The following is an 18091-nucleotide window of genomic DNA, read 5'->3' as shown; positions in this document are numbered from 1 at the left end:
CTTCCAGGCGACGAGGCCACGGGCCACTCGAGGCCCACCTGCCCCTTGCATGGCCTGGCTGGTGCCAGCTCCTGGACAAGAGTGGCCAGCGGAAGCTTCGAAAAGAAAAGACTCAGGACGCCCTGGTGGCTCAGCGGTTGAGCGTCCCCCTTCGACCCAGGGCGTGATCCCCGAGTCCCAGGATCGAGTCCCACGGGAGGCCTGCAGGGCGAAGGAGTGAGCAGAGCCCCTCAGGCAAGAAGGCTGCGGTTCCTCCAAAGCTTAGGCCTGAAAGAAGGCAGATCCAGCTTCGCCCAGCTGAGGGCTGACCCGGCTGGGGGCGTCAGCCAGGGCGTGGGACGGCCCGACCCCCCAAGACCTGCCCATGCCCCAGACCAGCCGCACCGCCCTCTCCAGAGCCAGGCACCTGTCTGCCCGGAGAAACAAGCAAACCAGGAGAAAAGATGTGGGGATAATCATGTTTTAAAAGGTGAGTGCGGGGGCCCTGGGTGGCTCGGTGGTCGAGCACCTGCCTTTCTGCCCAGGGCGTGCGTCTCTGCCTCTCTCTCTCTGTCTCTCATGAATAAATAAATAAAATCTTTAAAAAATAAGTAAATAAAAATTTTTTTAAAAAGGTGAGGGCCCCCAATCCGGCATCCTCGCGGCCCTCGCCCTGGTGGGTCCTGGTGCTTGCATACCACTTCCCATGGTGCCCACCTCTTGCAGCCTCCCTACCCCCGCTGCCCCCAGCTCTAGGACCCCAGCCCCTCTCAAAAGGAGGTCTCACCTCAGTTCTGGCTGCCAGGAGCCTAGACCCCACTCCTGCCCAGGACTGTGCCCACCCCCACCCTAGGGCGAAGGTGGGCTCCTTGGGCTGGCCTGATGGGACCTGCTTGGATGCCATCAGCCTGGACGGCCAATCTGGGGGACTCTGGAAGGACACTTAAGGATCCCCCACCCCCCAACCCAGCAGGCAGGCTTGCGAAGGGGCCTCTGTAACAGAAGAGGGCTTCCCCGGGGCATCAGCCAAGGGCACCGACCCAGGGCAACCACAGCACAGAGCCCTGCCCCCAGCCTCCCTCCTGCCGCCAGGAGCTCAGGGGCCTCCTGCTGCCCTGATGGTCTGGACTTTTTGCCCAGACAGCCCCGAGTGTCCTGCGGGGCCAGAAAGCCCGTCTGTCAGGCGATGTGGGGAAGAGCTGTCCCCTCCCCTGCGTCCCTGAGGCTCGGCGCGCAGGTTTGCTCTGGGAGCCCTAACCTGTGGCAACCATGGCCAGGGGGCCTCCCCGCAGACTTGCCAGAAAGAACTGGGGCTAGGGGTCTGGGGAAGAGGATCCCCACCCCCAAGCCAAGATTCCAAGAACTCTGACGTGACCAGCACAGAGCACTGGGGCCGCAGTCCCACACGTGTGTGCGCGCGTGTGTGTGCATGAATGTGCACCGATTCATAAACCGGCTCCTGGGGGAGGCACGCTCCCGCCGAGATCTATTTTCCTCTGTGGCTTATTAACAAATTACATGGCCCGACACACATTTCCCCCCGGGACCCAGTCTCCCCACAGATCAGGATGACGGGAAATAAGTAAACGGTGCCCCCCTACTCAGCCAGCCAGCACCCCCTCCTCGCCCTGACCCCGTGCCCCTGCCTGGTCCCCTGGGCCCTGCCATCCAGCTGGCTGAGTCTTCACCCGCTCCGCCCTTGACCCCCCGCCACCCCCCCGAGGGCTCAGAGCATGCCAGGTTCCCAGCACAGGCTGTCCTGGGACTGACCCCAGGAACCCCTGGCTCCCCTCACACAGCGGCCAGACTCAGGGAACTGTCCCCAGCTAGGCCCTCAGCCACACCCTGTGTAGGGCTCACTGGGGGCCTTCGGGGTGGCCCTCAGGGCCACTGAGGCGTTTATAAGGAAATAATGGACTCAGGAAGGCCCTGCCCGCTGCTCACACAGGGACCCTCTCTGCCGGGAGCCGTGGAGACAGCTGCAGGCGGCCCCAGCTGGCTCTCCCAGCCCAGACGGGGGCACCAACCCCTGGTGCCGGGACACTCCCCCCGGCCCCCCCTCCGCCGCCTCCCAGATTCCCAATGCCCCTCTCCCTGATGGGGGAGGACGATTGTCTTCTCTTCTTGCTAAGCACGAGCACAGCGAGCCAGCAGGAAGGCAGGACAACGGGGTACTTGCTCCCTGATGCCTGGGACTCAGAGAAGGGGTCACCTGCCCAGGCCACCCGGCTCAGGACCTTCTGATCCACTGCTCTGAGGACTCCCAGATCCTGGGAACCAGGATGCGCAGTTTTGGGGCTTCCGTCAGGCTGGGGGTTCCAGGGCCAAAGAGCCTGGGGAGGGGAGACCCTGGCTGGAGCCTGCCAGGCATTCTCAGCATCCCCCAGCGCAAGGCGGAGCCCGGAACATTCACCCTTGGGAAATCCTGGGGCTTCTGCTGCGAGGTGCGTCCCTCGGAGTGGACCCGTGGGGGTGGCCAGAGGCTCGCCTATATGAACATGTAGGCACCACGACCCTGAAAAAGCCAGCCTCCAGCAAGCCCTGGAAACCCCCGAAAGGGCCCAGAAACCCGAGGCCAGAAGCCTTTGTGGGAAGCAAGGGCACCAGCTCCCTCGGGGACACGGGTGTGTACGGGGGCCAGAAGGCGGGGGCGGCTCGGGCTGCAGACTGCCCCCCCCAGCCCCGACGTCCTGGGCTCCCAGCCGAGGCCCATCCTGTCTCGTAAAGATGCCTGCGCGCCCCGCACCAGCACAGACAGGCCCACAAATCAGGGCAGGCCGCTGGATTTAGAACTTCTCCACTCCGCCCGGCGGATCGGCTTCCCCGCACGGCCACCGGGGCTGCAAGAAATACGGCCCCGTGTCTCCGCCGCTGGAGAAACAGGAGAGATTTATTCCAAACCGTGGAGACCCGGGGCTGGCTCAGGCAGGCAGCCTCCTTCTACAGGAGGGGAAACAGGCACGGGACGGGGGCACCTGTCCAGGACCCAGAGTGCAGCGGCCCTCCTGTACCCCGTCCCGGGGGCGGCCTGTGACAGTCTCGCCCCGAAGCCCCGGTCCCCGCGGCCGGGCTGTGTGGGGCCCCTTCCAACGCCCCGAGCTTGGGGGCTTGCTCCCTGCAGGGCCCGGGTCTTCCTCGGGGCACAGGAAAGGCATTTTATTAACCTAGACCTCGGTTTCCCCTGAGCAGGGCCGCTGAGGGAGCTGGGCCCGGCTGCCCGGGGCGGTGGCGTGCCCCAGCTGACCTCATAGTTCCCAAGTGATGACAGCGTGAAGGCACGTACGGGGTGACCTCACCTGGAGCCGCCCTGCAGGTTCTAGAGACGTCACCGGGCGTCCTCCAGCCCCGGGGCCCTGGCCCAGCAGGTCACTCGGGGCACTACGGCCAGCGGCCCCCGCACACACGCCTCCCCACGGTCCCTGAGCAGACCCTGGGCTCGCTGAGAGGCCCGGGGCCCGGCCACCCAGCTGTGGCCGCCGAAGGGCCGCTCCCAGCCTCAGGCAGCGCCCAAGGGCCCCCTCGCCGCTCCAGACTCCCAGGGCTCCACAAGGCTGCTCAGAGCCGAGGGGGCGTCCTGCCCACGCCCCGCTGCCTCCCGCCACAGTCGGGGAGCCCCGGGGAGGGCCCAGGCCGCCGGTGCTGCCTCCCCCCGGCTGTCACGTCGGGGAGCCAGGCCCGCAGGCTCCGATGGCAGCCGGGAACCAGTGAGGAGTCAGCAGAGAGGCCAGGCCGGGCAGGGACCCTGGCGCCGCAGGACGGGCCGGGCGGTACGACGCCCTCTCCACACGCCCCGCACCTCGAGTCCGGCTCTGGCCAGCGGCAAGGGCTCCCGTGGCCAAAGCTGGAATAGTTCTGCAACAAAGTCAAGTCGTATTGGCTTAAACCCCGAAGTAGGAGATCAGTACCCACACAGCTCGCACCGAGGGGGAATCGAGAGAGGAGGGCCGGCCTCTTGGGGGATCCCTGGTAATCAAGGCCGTGCCCTGCAGTGTGCTGTTCGGGGGCAGCCAGGACCGGGGGGCTGTGCGGGGAAATCCGGACGCCCGTTGGCGTTAGCTGCTGACCACGCATCAGCCGGCTCGGCCGCGCTCTGCAAGATGCTCGCGGGGAGCTGAGCCTAGGTACAGGGGACTCTGCTCTAGAGACGTCACCGGCCGTTCTCAGAGCTCTCCTGTAAATCTAAGATACGATTATTTTTAAAAGGGGATTCTAAAACGAATATGGCGAAGGTTTAATGGGGCTGGGCGGTGGCTGCATGTGAAGTCCTGTACTTGTCTCTGGGGGCCTATATCACAAGGTGGAGGAGAAGGAGGAGGAGGGGAAGGGAGGGGGAGGAGGGGAGAAGGAGGGGGAAGGGAGGGGGGAGATGGAGGAGGAGGGGAGGGGAGGGGGGAGAGGGAGGGGGAAGGGAGGGGAAGAAGGGAGAGTGGAGGCAAATGAGGGGGAGGAGTGGGAGGAGAGGAGATAGAGGGGGATGAGGGGGCAGGAGGGAGGGAGAGAAGGAGGGAGAGAGGCAGGGGCACATTCAGGAACCCAGCTGAGAGGCATTTGGGGTCTTCAATCTGGGGTGGGGGTACCAGGTCGGGAGGGCGCGGGTGCCGCAGGCTAGAGCTGGCCTGGAGCCCGGTGCCTCTGGGACAGGACAGCAGCAGGGAGGGAGGGCCCCCAGCACCTGCTCCAGGTACAGACACCCGGTGGGGGCCACACGGTCCGCCCCCACCCCTCCCAGAAGGCCCTGCCCCGGAGCCCTGCGCTCCCACCTGCCCCCGAGCCAGGCCATGCTAGACGCCGCCCAGGTCTCATGGGGCCTCAGTGTCCCCAGCCACAGCACGGGGCGGGGTCACGGGGCGCCCAGAGCCCCCGGGCCTGAGTCCTGGGCGCCGAGGCTCCTCTGCGCACCCCCACCCCCACTGCAGACCCGCCCTCAGGAAGCCGGCTTCTTGGCCAGCCCAGGGAATTCCTTCCCGGCCCCCTCCCAGCCTCCTCCCAGCCTCCGTGGCTTCCTGTGTGGAAATGGGGCCTGGATCCCGCCTTGGTAAACACATTATCAGGAGGGAGAAGTCACCCTCCAAGCTTCCTGTTTGCAGCAGCAGACTCCAGGGCCAAGCGCCAGCCCCCAGGACCCTCGGGCACCCAGTTGGGGACGAGTGGGGGCTACTCTGTCCCCCCAGCCCGGGGCCCAGGAGTGGAGACAGCGGGGCTGTCCAGCCCCGAGACAAGCCCTGCCCGACCCAAGGCTGCAGGAAGGCCCCCTGGGGGTGCTCAGACTCCCCTGGGACAGTGCACCCCAGATAGCCCATGCACCCCTGGGTGCACCAGGCAGAGGCGGGCTGGGGGGCAGCACTGGGGGAGACCAGGGGTGGACAGATGCCCAGCGCGAACACCCTCTCAAAGCCTGAGGAGGAGACTGAGGCACCCCTGCCGGGCTGCTTCTCTGCCCCAGACCTCAGGAAAGCGCCCGGTGCCCTGGCTGGTCAGGCCCGGGGGGAGCCCATGGAGACGGCTGGCGTGACCTCACCCCCAATTCCCTGGGGGACATAGGTCAGGAGGGGGCGAGGCCCCGCAGCTGGCTTCACAGGGGCCGGGGGCCAAGAGGGGGACGGGGTCCCGGAGCGGGACGGCCCCACAGGCACCGCAGGGCCCGAGACAGGCTGAAAGTGTGCTGCTCCGAGCAACGAAGGGACCAGGCTCGCCTATCCCTGCCACCACCATCCCCAATGTCACTGCTGCCACTGCGATGACCCTGGGGATGCCGCCACCGCCCCCTCACGATCGCCACGGCGGCCAGCATCACCTCCCCGGGGCCATTGCTGTGTGCAGGTGGTCAGAGGGGGAGGCTCAGAGAGCCAGGCGCCCACTCCTGAAGCTCCCGGCTGTCCCCGGGCTGTCCCCGGGCTCCCGAAACCCCCGGGGGAGGGGGGAGCAGGGAGGTCCTCATGGCCCTTTGCCCAGATTAAGGCCGGGAAGGAGGGGGCAGGCTCCGGCCCAGGAGAAGCACCTCCTGGGGGCTGCAGGCCAGGCACCCAGCTCCCGCCGCAGCCGCCCACCCCTTGCCCTGGCTCTGGCCTGTTCCCAGCCACGCCGGTCCCTGCGCCCCCCGCCCCGGTCATCCGGCCCCGCCTGACCTCCACCTGGCCCCCCTTCCTAGGCGGCCTCCCGTGCCCAGGGCTGGGGCGGGCAGAGCAGGCCTGGACTCGCAGGGTGAGTCAGGCGGGCACCTCACCCAGGGGAGCAAGCTGGCCAGGCGCCAGGCCGGCCTTGGAGGCCGTGAGAGATGCCGCGCCTGGGCCGGCTCATGTCTTTGTCCCCAGATGGCCCAGGCGGGCCCTCGGGCTCCCCCGGCCAGCGCTCCCACCTCCAGGATTGGCTGGCCCCGGCCCCCACAGAGAACCCCTCTCCCCACCCTGCGAACTCTGCACCCCCTCCAAGAATTAAGAACGCGGGACCAGGAGCTGGAGGCAGCCCTGCCCACTTGGGGCTCCGTTTCCCCCAACCTCCGAATGCAGGGCGCCCACAGATCCCCGACAGCGGGCACACACGGGGCCGCCCCAGCCGCTGTCACAGAGCTGGGTCCCAGGCGGCAGCGGCTTTCCCATCCATAAAATGGGCGCTCCCCAGCTGGGTTCCCAGCAGGTAATGACAGGGCCGAGGCTTTGATGTCCCAGATGAAAGGCGCCCCCGGCTCCCAGCTGCCCCCAGGATGGGGTTCCCACCCAGAAACGCAGGCACCACCCTCCCGGTCCTTCCCCCGGACTGTGGGAAGCAGATTCCCCTGGCTGGTCCCGAGGGTCAGCCCTCCCCGGCCCCGGGGCCTGCTCCACAGACCCCCCCCAACCAGGACAGGTGCCGGGGGCAGGAGTCAGAGGGGGTCAAGGGCAGGAAGGACTCCCCCAGTGACTGAGGGGTAGAAGGAGCAGGGGTGTCCTCTCACCGGAGCCCCTCTCCCCTGTTATCAGGCCCTACCTCCCAACCTACCCAGAGTCCCACCACGCCCGCCTCGACCCCTCACGGCCCCCCAGATTCAGTGGCGGAGAAGCAGGCCTGGTGGCGGTGGTGTAGGGCCAGGCTCCTGCTGGGAACCAAACCCAGGCCTTGGAAGAGAAAGGGACAGCCCGGGGCTGGTCTGGGCCTCCAGTGCCTCTGGCCCACGTGCCCCCGGCAGCAGGGGGCTCGGATGCAGGAGGGTCCGGGGCGGCTCTTGAACCTGCCTCCGCCCCAGCAGGACCTCCCCCTCGAAGAGAAACTCCATTTACTTTCTCATGCGTTCATTCTTCCTCCACCAAGTATCCTCTGAGGCCCTGCCGAGGTGCAGCCCTGCGCCCAATGTGGGGGAGCAATGGCTCAGATCCCACCCCCCCCCTTCGAGGCCCCATGGAGGCCGGGAGTGCGGGCAGAGACCACACCAGGTGTGATGTGCAGGACGGAGCAGCCCCCGTGCTGCAGGGGGAGCCCCAGACCTCACTAGGAAGGGCCCAGCCGGCCGGGAGGGGGCACCCAGACGGAGGGGGGCAGCAGCCCGGGCTGCTCAGGACCAGGACCACAGTCTGAGCATCAGGGGGAGCAGCCTGAGGCCCCGCAAGAAGGTGCGGGGTGGGGAGGGTGGCTGTGTCCGTTGTATCTACTCACTCATCTGTCTCCTGGAAAGACAGGCCGGGCCACCCCAGCACCTGCCTCAATTTCCCCAGCTAACATAACCCCTGGGAAGGGCCCGGGAGCCCACCAGAAAGCGCCGTTTCCCCGCCAGCCCGGCCCCGCCCCCAGCCTGGGGACCCCAAGAGCTGGGGCAGCTCAGGAAGGCGGTCAGGGAGGGAACGGGGCTTGAATCCCAGGCCCCTGGGGCTGCTGCAGGGGCTGCCGGTGGAAGGCAAGTCCCCTGCCGTCCTGAAGAGGGGTCCCCCGTCGCCCGGGACCCTGGGAGGGCAGCGCGCCGCCCAGTGAGCTCAGGAGCCGTTTTAACAACCGACGTGTCTTTTATTCACAAATAAAAGCTGTAGCAAGAGGTTATCTACACATTTGTACAAAGGTCTGGACGCCCCTAGAAAATACACAAAGGTCAGAAAACAGAGCCCACTGGGATGGGAACACCACGCACGCGGGCAGGCCCACCCCTGGTCTGCAGTTGGCAAGCAGTGCCCCCAGGACCCCCGCCCTGCCCCGGGTGCCCCCCAGAAAGAGCCCGGCCTGAGGGATACCTTCCGTAGAAAACCATAAAAACATAGATCATTTGTCTCCAAATTCCCACTGCAAATACTGCATTTATAGGCAAAATGATATAAAAATATGAACCTAACAGAACCTTTACAAAACCCTTAACTCCCCTCCCCGCCCCTTTCGTGTGTGTGTGTTGGTTTTGTTTTTTGCTTGTGGTTTTGGTAAGAATTCCTGCCGTAGAAGAAGGCGCCACGTGGGCGCTGCCCTCCCTGTGTCCTCACGACACAGCAGGCCCTGGGTGCTCCCAGGGAGGTGGGCCCTCCCTGCCCCGGGGACCCCCCGGCGCGACACGCAGACCGGGGTCTGGCGAGCACCAGGGCCGGCTCTGCCGGGAGGAAACAGCCGTGAAGGAGAAGTAATCGTGCATCCTGACACACGGGCCGCCCGGCCCAGAGCTGTCCTGCTACATGAGGCTGCTTGGCCGGGAAGAGCCCGGCCGGCACCTGGACGGCCACCGCCGCCACCCGGGCCACGGCCCGGGCACACCGTCTGCTGGTGTCTTGAGTCCTTAGCACCAAACGCAAAAAAGACAGAGTCCAGTTCAAGGTTAAAGGCACTTGCGTTGCTGTCTGGGTGGGGACCGTCCGTCTCCGGCCACTCCCTGGCACACTCCCTCCCTCCCTCCGTCCTCTCCGCTTGGCCAGCCCCTCCCCCATGCCACTCACCGTCTCAAGCCACCCCGGGCCCCGCCGGACCCTCCGCATCCTCATCCCTCCGACCCCCGCCACATCCGCGCTCCATCCCACGTCCCCTTCCCGCGCCCCAGCGCCCAGCCTCAGACGTCCACCTCCTGCGGCCCCGGCGCGGCGGCGGGGGCGGCGACGCTGATGTCGAAGCAGGTGACCATCATGACGTGCGCCTTGCACAGGTTCACGCACTGCTCCAAGGCGGCCGTGGCGTGCTCCAGGGCCGCCAGGTACTCGGCTGACTCGGGCTCCAGCTCCGGGTCCACCTCGACTGGGGAAGGACAGCGGGCAGCCGGTGAGGCCGGGGCGCCCCCGGGGCCGAGGAAACGCTTCTCTGCCCTCCCCTCCCCGGGCGTGGGGGCCCCGTCTGGCCGCGGTGAGGAGGGCACCTGGAGCTCTAGAGGGCAGTGGCCGGCTTGGGGGCGCCCAGGGCAGAGGGCAGAGTCCAGGGCCCTGCAAGCCTGTGCCTCCCCCGGATGGGGAACCTCGGTGCTCCCCGCAGCGGAGGCGGGTGGGGGGACTCACACTGCTCCAGCCAGCGCCCGGGCTCCACCATCAGCCGGCCCTGGGTCTCCGCCAGCTCCCCGCAGAGGTGCTCGTGCTTGGCCTGCACCTCCCGAAGCCGCTGCTGCCTGCGCTCGGCCAGTCGCAGCTTGGCACTGGCGCACGCCAGACCCTGGGGGGCAAGGGGCAGGCGGGCGCTCAGGCACGGAGGGCCCCTACTCCCAGGGTCTCCAAGCACCCGGGCTTTGGTCCCAAGTCCTCCTCCGGCCTCCAGGCCTGGGCAAATGTACAACGGGGGCCTCCAGGGTGGGCAAGGGCCAGACCCGGACCCCCCCACCCCATGTGAGGCTTGCACGCGTGACCTTGCTGCCTGGAACCCGGGCCCAGGACGACCGGGCCCAGCTATGGGAAGCCCTCCATCAGGTGCAGCTCCCCGGGACCCCGGTGCTGACCTGGGGACCCCTCCAACCACCCACTCTGCCCACGGTGGGCATCGGCGGCCGCCAGGGGCTCAGGGCTGGGGAGGGCTGGTTCCTACCTTCTCCACATCCTGGGAGGGCTGAGGGAAGAGGGGAAGAGAAGGTCAGCTGGCCACCGGGCCACACCCCCAGGGGTCCCGCCTGCCATCCCAGGACCGTCACCACCAGCCCCCCTCCCCGGGGCCCCAGCGCCCCGCCGGCTGAGGCCCTGACCTCGGCCGGGTCCTCCCTCGGGGGCGGGCGGTGTCGCTGCAGGCGCTCCACGTCGTCAATCTCATACACCTTGATCTCGAAAGGCTCCTTCAGGGAGCCGGCCAGGGGCGGGGGCAGGTCCACCCACTGCCCGGGGAGGCTGGGCTTGCGGCCCAGGGCAGCGGCGTCGGGCATGGGGGCGGGGATCAGCCGTCTCCGCTGCAGACCTGGAGCAGAGAGCGGGTGCTCGGTGGGCGCGGGGGGCTGAGGGCAGAGAGAGCACAGGAGCCCGTCCAGGAGCCCCCGCCCCCACAGGCAGCCTCAACACCCCGTCGGTCACCCTGAGGCCCTGCTCGACGCCCCGGGGACAGAGTCCTGAGCCAGGCCCACCTGCATCTCCCAGGACGCCCCTCCGGGCCCCCCGCCCAGAGCCGGGAGCCGGCCCAGCCCCAGGTCCCCTCCACGCCGGCGGCGGGGGGCGCTCCCGGGCAGCTGGGCCCGAGCCCCAAAGCCAAGGCCTCGCCTGGCTCCCTGCGCCCCAGCGGGGTGCCCCGCGCACGCCAGCCTCACCAGCCCGCTCCAGCGGGGCCAGCCGGGGTCAGAGGGCGCGCAAACCGCCCCACACCCACCTGTGGCCCTCTTCTTGGGGGACCGGAGGCTGCGGGAGCGGGCGCCCGGGGAGGCGGCCCCGCTGTCGCTCATGGAGTCGGGGGCGGAGGACGCGCTGCCGGTGGCCTCGCTGTCGCGGAGCACGCTCTCGTAGCCGCTGCTGCCGCCGCTGTGGTAGAACAGGGCGGTGCGGCCCATGGCGGGCGGCAGCTCCCCGCTCAGGACGCTGCTGTTGTCGCTGCCGTGGCCGCTGCTGCAGCGCTGGGGCCGCCGCGGGGCCGTCACCTTGCTGTAGGGGGACGGCAGCGCCGGGCCGGCGGGCGGCCGCTCCTCGCCCACGTTCACGCCGCTGTCACTGCCGCTGTCCGAGTCCGCCGAGCCCCAGGACGGGCCGCCTCTGCCGGGGGCCCCGCTGGCCGCCAGCTCGTTGACGCGGCTGTGGGCGGCCCGGAGCGCCTGCTTCGTGCCCATGATGGTGCCGCGGCTGGCCTTGGCCCCCACGCCGGGCGCTGCCCGCGGGGCCGCCCTGGGAGCCGCCGTGGGGCCGCCGGGCGTCCTGCCCACCGCGGGGGTCAGCGGCTTCACCGGAGCGCCCGGGGCCCTCGACCCAGCAGCCGCGAGGCTGCGGCCCTTGCCCCCGCCGGCCGGGGCCTTGGGGACCCCCGCGCCTTTGGCCGGGCTGCCCCGGCAGGCGGGAGCGGGCCCGGGCACGGGGCTGGCGGACGGTACCCCCAACCTGGGCACGGCCCGCGCGGGCCTCCCGGGGGCGTCCCTGGCCTTGCCGCTGCCGTGCGCCAGGCCGTCGCCGCGCTCCAGGGAGCCGTGGGGGCCGGGACGGTACGCCGCCTCTGCCTTGCCGGCCCGGGCCTTCAGGCTGGACGTGGCCCTGGGGACGGAGTGCTCAGCCCGGCCGCCCAGCCTGGCCTCCTCCTCCCCTCGGGGGAAGGCGGCAGCCGCGGCCCGGGTCAGGCCCCCGGCCTGGGGCGCGGCGGGAGCCGGGCTGCTCTTGTGTTCCAGGCTGGACTTGCGCACGGGAGGGGCCGGGGGGGCCGCTCCGCTGGGCCTGGGGAAGAGGCCTCCCTTGGGAGCCACGCTCCTCTTGCTGCCAGGGGCAGCCTTCGGGTTGGCCAGGCAGGCGGCCGCGTCGGCCAGGGCGTCCCTGCAGGATGCGGTGGGCGTGGTCACCCCCAGCGTGGTGGCCCCCCTCCGCAGCGGCGGGATCGGAGCCGCAGCCTCTGGCCTCTGGGCCGCCCTGCCTGCCACCTCACAGCCGTCCGCCACCCTCCGGGCACAGGCCAGCACCGGGGCCGGGCTGGGGGCCCTGCCGGCAGGGACCAGCGGCAGCGGGCCTCGTTCATCGGCCCGCAGCAGCCAGGGGTCCTCGAACAGGCCTCGGGGGCCGGGCGGGCTCGGGGCCAGGCGGGCGCAGCCTGCGCGACCGGCCGCAGAGGAAGTCCTCGGTTTCCGGGGAAGGCTGGAGTGGATAGTCTGCGCCGGGGCTGCCCCCCATGGGGACGCGGCCGGGGACTCCCTGCCAGGTCGGGCGGGGGCCGCCGCAGCCCCCTCCCCGGGCCGGGGACTCCGGGCCAGGCCAGGGCTGTCCGGTCTACCATGCTCCGGGAACCGACAGCTGCCCTCATCCGGGGAGCTGCCCAGGACCGGGGGGCCCAGGGGGTCGGGCCGTGCTGGCGAGAAGGGGCTGGGCCCGAAGGGAGGCTGAGGCGCGGGGCTGTGGCGGTCGTCCGTGTAGACGCTGACCTCGCTGAGCCAGGAGCTGATGGAGGAGCCGTGGCTGCTCCCGGCCCAGGCTGCTCCCTCTGAGGGCCCGCCAGGGGCCTGCGTGGTGTAGGCATCGAACTCGTCATTGATGCTACTGATGATGCTCACCGGCCTCGACCCCGAGGCCAGGGCCTGCAGGGAGCAGTTGCTGCCGAAGCTGGCCAGGCTGGCGGGGCGGCCGGAGCCGGCAAGCCCGCCCAGGGACAGCTCCTCGACCACTGTGAACACCAGCTCATCCTCACCGTTCAGCTCCACGGGCTGCTGCAGGGTCACCGTGGTGGTCAGCAGGCCGCGCTCCAGACGACGGCCTTGTGCCGAGGGGCGGGGGCAGCCCGCCTGCCCACTCATGCCCACGGGGGGCGTCCGTACCACGCCATCGGCGCTCCCTCCCCCGGGGTCCTCGGGCGCTCTGCTGGCTTCCAGCTGCCGAGGAGGCGGAGGGGCCGGGCTGGGCAGTGGCCTCCTGCCTCCGCCCCCTGCGGCCTTGTCCGGCACGAGCTGCTCCGGCCTCGTGCTGCCGCCCTCCTTCTGGTCAGCACCGGCCTTTGAGGGCTCCGGGGCACCCCGCTGGGTGTCTGGGGCAGGGCTGCCTCGGGGCGTGCTGGTCGCCAGCGGGGAGCCCACCGCCTTCCTGGGGGAGGCGGCGTCAGGCGGGGAGGGCTTCCTGCCCCCGCAGGCCGGGCTGGCCTGGGCTCCGCTGGGGACACCCAGGGGGCCCGGGGGGCCCTCGCTGCCATCAATGCCCTCCAGCCGCTCCTGCAGCTCCGCGAAGGTGCTGCAGCGGAAGTGGTCGGCGTCCCTCGGGCCTTCGGACGGCCGGCGGCGGCTCAGCGCGGGGATGATGGGCACGAAGTCAGGCGGGCCCTCGTTGTCAGTGAGCTCGCGGTCCGAGAGCGCTGCCCCGCCGGGCCCCACGTAGATGACCGTGTCGCAGGACTGCTCACTGCTGGAGGAGTAGTCGGGGTCTCCGGGCGAGCTGGGGGCCAGGCGGCCGGGGTCCGGGGCCAGAGAGCGGGGGTGGAAGGGTCGCAGGTGTGGGGGGCGGCGGGCGCGGCCTTCCTCGCAGGAGCTGTCCCCGCCTGAGGAGCTGGACGCGTACTGGGGGCGGAGCGGGCCCGGTGAGCGACCGCCTTACCCACCTCCTCATCCCCCACGTCCCGGCAACGCACGCCGCACCCGGGGGAGGCACGATGCTGGCATCCACCGACCGCACCCCACCGAGGCGGCGGCAGCACCAAAGGGCTCGGGCAGCCAGCCCAGCGGACTCCGGAGATCCAAGGAAACAGCATTAAGCCGAATCACAGGGAAGCAAGAACACGCACCCAGAGCCACACCTCAGACCTAGGTCTGTCTGATCCCAGGGCGCCCCCTAACCCCACTTTCCTGCCCCTGCTGAGGGCTGGCACCAGGGGGCCAGAATCGGGAAGGGCCCGGGCCACGGGGACCCCAGGCCGACCCGACAGGCACACACAGGCCCGGCAACCACAGCCCCAACCCTAGGAGCAGTTCCAGTTCTGCTTGAGGTGCAGGTGATTTCGGGCGCAGCTCCCTGCCCTGTCCGGGCAGAGCCACAGGGGGCGGCCCCGCGACCCCAGGGCACACAGGGAGTCCAGCCAGGGATGGGCGCAGGCCCCCTCACCGTGCCAGGCGGGAGCCTTGGAGGACACGAACCCCGGGGGTCCCCAGGGGGAGGGGCGGGCGGGAGACAGGACCAACCTTGACCTTCTTCCTGCGCAGGCGGTGGATGCGGGCAGCCAGCTGCACGGTGCTGAGCGTTTCGGCGTGGTGAGCCGGCGCGTCCGAGACGTGGGCAATCATGGTGGTCCGGCAGCTGGGGGCGGCCAGGGACTCACGCAGCAGCATGGTGAGCCTGTGCTCCCTGGGGGCGAGGGTTGCTCAGAGGCTGAGGGCCTGGGGAGGGGATGTCAGGGTGGGAGGCTGGGCGTGGGGGGTGCTACAGGGCCGGCGGGAGGGAAGGAGGCAGGCCGCCCCCCAGGACAGGGCCATGCCTGGAGCCCAGGGTCAGGTCGGGCATACAGCCCTCGGGGCCAGGACCCCCCCCTCCTGCCACACACAAGCCCTCGGGCAGCAAGGCCCAGTGGATGAGGGGGACATAACCGAGGGGCTCAGCGGTCTGGGCACCCTGGACAGGCCCGCCATGCCCCGGCTGGCTCCCAGGGGCCACCCCCACCAGTGCCCACCGAGGAGCCCACCACTCACCTGTGGGGCACGTGCTTGGCTCCACTGACCAAGGCCAAGATGACACTGCCCAAGGCCGACAGAGGCAGACACGAGGGTCCCCCGGGGGCCTCCCCGCCCCGGCTGGGTGCCCCCTCACAGCCACCCAGGTCGATGAGATGCAGGCGGCTGCGGCCTCCGGACACTGAAAGCACAGGGCAGGAAGGTGTCGGTGCGGCCCCCGGGCACCCGGACCCTGCGGGGCACCGTGGGGGGGGGGCAGGCGAGCGACACCTACTTCCGCCCCTGCCGCACTTCTCCACGCGGTACTGGTAGACGTGCAGCGTGAAGAGCAGGTGCGAGCTGCCGCCGGGGCGGGTGGCGCTGCGGGCCGCCAGCGCGGCGTCCAGGTACAGGGCTGCCTTCTCGGCCGTGGGCGCCCGGAGCTCGCTCTGGTTCTGCAGTGGGGACCGGCGGAGCGGGGAGCACCAGCTGTGGCCGGGCCTGCCTCCCGGAGGCCACCCTCGCCGCCCCCAGGACCCCGGCCCTGCTCCCGCCCCCACCCGGGTGGCCACGGTGCTGGTGGCGTACCTGCGCCCCACAGGCAGGGTCCTCCCGCAGGTACATGCCCGGGGACTGGGCGTCCTGGGGGCTGCCGGAGGCCACCTCGGCCAGCAGGTCCCGCGGGCTGTCGTCGGGGCCACACACCTCCGCAGCCGACACGCGGACGGAGAAGCGGGTGCCCGTCCTCTCCTTGCGCTCGTCAATGAGCCTGAAGAGCCAGGAAATGGCGCAGGGCACAACGCCCAGGCTCTGGGGCGAGCTGTCCTTCCCGATCATGGTGTAGGACTTGCCTGGGGGCCACGTGGGCGTGTCAGGGCCCCACACTCGGCGTGACACGCCCTCAGAGCCCAGCCACACCCGGCTGCCTCCTGGGCCCTGCCTGGGGCCTCCTGCAGGTCGAGGGCCCCTGCCTCCCAGGACTGGCCCCCTCCCTGGCCCTGTGCCCACCTGCTGCCCACGTGGGATATGTCCGTACCCCCCTTCCCAATGGCGAAATGAGCCCAGAGATGGCAGAGAGAGGATGATGCGGGATGCTCACCGAGGCTCGTGTGGCCAAAGGACAAAATGCAGCCATCAGCCCCACTGACCACCGACTGGAGCACGTCAGCCACTGTCCCTGAGCAGACCTCCGCCTGGGAGAGGGCCACAGGGCACTGGGCAGGCGCCAGGGTCAAGGAGCCAACACCCGGCCTCCCCCCACACCCGTGTGTCCCCCGCTCACAAGGTGGCCACGCTGGCACACACAGGACCCAGGATCCAGAGATCTCCACGCGCACAGACAGCGTGCAGACACACACAACACCCGGCACCGGCCCGCCAGCCACACGGCCCTCGCTGCCACGTGGAGGCAACCAGGGACATGGAGCGCACCGCACCCCAGGTGCCCACAGACACCCAGACAACAAGCCCCGCCACAAAGCTTCCCTGGAGCTCACCGAAAACCGGGCCCTTCCCCGGGAAACGGCCTGACCCCCCAGGGCCGGGGCCAAGGAGCGTAAAGCACAACAGGCTGGGCCTGGGCCCCCCTGGCCTCACTCCTGCCTCCTGCTCCTCACTGGGCACCAGAAGCAAGCACAGGCCTGGCCCCCACCCCGGGATGCCCGCACCCCCTCACCTGCTCCGAGTCCTGCGGGAAGACGGCGTCGAAGGCAAACATCTTAGGAGCCGCGGCAGAGGCTGGCCGTCGGGGGCCCGAGCTGCCCGGGGGCCCGGCGGCCGGGTCGTACAGGGTCACCTGCTTCTTGCGTGGGTCCACCTTCAGGAAGGACGTGGACTCGGCCGAGTGCTGGGCCCCCTGCGCCGGCCAGATCCGCAGCATGACCTTCACCTGGAGGAGGCGGGCGGAGCGGGCATCTGAGCAGCCGCCTGCCCGCCCAGCGGCCGCTAATTACAGGGCAGGAGAGCTCGCGCGAGTTGAGACAGCGGGCCAGGCCCCGGCACGGGATCCCCTCCGCAGGAATGTGGGTGCTTCACCCCAGCTCGGGCTGGAGCGGATCCCGCAGGCAGAAAGCAGGGCTCACGGAGGGGACGCTAGCCTGGTGCGGGCAGTCAGCAGGCGAGGAGGTGCAGGGGCCAGGACGGGGGAGCACGCAGGGGGAGCAGGCTCTGGGTGCCCCTGTGCACACAGGGACGCAGTGTGGGGTGGCACCCAGGTGCACCCCACCCGCCCTTGATTTGCGGCTCCTCCACACCCCGTCGCTGACCCCAAGGCAGAGCCAGAAGCTAAGTGAGCTCAACCCCAAGGCATGCGGCCTTTGGGACCAGAATCAACCCCTTGCACAGTGCGCAGCTCTGCTAGCTTCCCTGGGAACCCCCCGCCCACGCCCCCCTGGGCTTAAGGAGAAGGAAAAATGCTGACAGGTCCGTGTTTCTCCAGGTCATACAGCCGGAGACTGGGTCTCCTCAAATCCCAAAATGAGATTTGAGGCAGATTTGCAGAGGCAAAGGGGAGGCTGCAGAGCAAGCAAAACAGGCCAAAGACCCAGCGCATGGGGGGGAAGGCGCATGGCCCACACTCCCCCCAACAGGGCCCGGTCCCAGGGTGCTCCGCTGCGGGAAGGAAGGTGCTACCTGGAAGCCCGGCCGCCCCTCAGCCTGGCTCGGGAAGCGGCCAAGTGCAGCTCCAAGGAAAGCGGGCTCAGGCCTGGGGCAGGGCCCACAGGGCAGGGCAATCACCCCAGCTGCTCCCACAGGGCAGCCCTGGCCCCCAGGTCGGCGGCCTCTGGGCCTCCAAGCAGCCCCCCCCCCCCCCGCGCCAGCTCCCAGCCCCCAGGCCGCTCAGGGGCCCTGAGCACACCTGCGTCCACCACGAACTGGGCAGGAGGAGCAGAGGCAGAGGTGCGGATGGCCTGGGGGAGAAGCTGGGGGCCCCGTGCTGGGAAGCCCCACTCAAACCCCAGGTATGGGCAGGATCCCGGGCCAGCAGGACGTGCATGCCCCCCAGGGAAAGCTCGATTCTGCCCAAAAGGGGCTGGGGCGGGGCGGGGGGCAGGACCTGGCCTTAGCTGGCAGGTCACCAAGCAGCCTCTGCTCCGTGTGACCCTAAAACACAGAAACAGACACAAAAGCGTGCCCCCATCCTCTACCCCCGCCCCCGGGCTGGGTTCCACAGGAGACAGGCATCCCTAGGGAACAGAGGCCCAGAGGGGAGGGGACCCGGGACCTAGGCACAGCAGCCCAGAGCAAGCGTCACCACAGACGCCCCAGAGCCTTCGGGGAGAACCAGCACCCCAAACCGCAGCTCGTGCGCGGCCGCAGGGGCGCCTCCCGACCGGGATGAGCCCCCTGGGGAACCAGGGTCCCTCCGGGGAGGGCCCCGGACTCCACTTTCTGCCGAAGGACGCCACCTTCCACTCCCCGAGGAGATCTTCGATTTCTCCACCACAGCGTAAATCAAATTACCAGACTCAT

The 18091-nt window shown here is 69.7% G+C and overlaps 1 protein-coding gene across 1 annotated transcript in view; it reads right to left on the bottom strand.

Moving 5' to 3' along the window:
- Positions 1-7929: 7929 nt before the first annotated feature.
- Positions 7930-18091, bottom strand: part of KIF26A (kinesin family member 26A) — a 38320-nt gene continuing 28158 nt past the window's right edge. Inside the window, exons 7-17 of the mRNA XM_072837752.1 lie at positions 16296-16508; positions 15720-15813; positions 15209-15471; positions 14916-15075; positions 14660-14822; positions 14156-14318; positions 10681-13537; positions 10073-10278; positions 9919-9939; positions 9402-9552; positions 7930-9147 (exon numbers count right to left, since the gene is read on the bottom strand). Coding sequence (XP_072693853.1) covers positions 8966-9147; positions 9402-9552; positions 9919-9939; positions 10073-10278; positions 10681-13537; positions 14156-14318; positions 14660-14822; positions 14916-15075; positions 15209-15471; positions 15720-15813; positions 16296-16508 — 4473 coding nt within the window. The 3' untranslated portion in view covers positions 7930-8965. The remainder of the gene's footprint in view (positions 9148-9401; positions 9553-9918; positions 9940-10072; positions 10279-10680; positions 13538-14155; positions 14319-14659; positions 14823-14915; positions 15076-15208; positions 15472-15719; positions 15814-16295; positions 16509-18091) is intronic.

Source organism: Canis lupus, chromosome 9 (assembly GCF_048164855.1).
Source record: "Canis lupus baileyi chromosome 9, mCanLup2.hap1, whole genome shotgun sequence".
NCBI lineage: Eukaryota > Metazoa > Chordata > Mammalia > Carnivora > Canidae > Canis > Canis lupus.
This window is presented reverse-complemented; position numbering and strand designations above follow the sequence as displayed.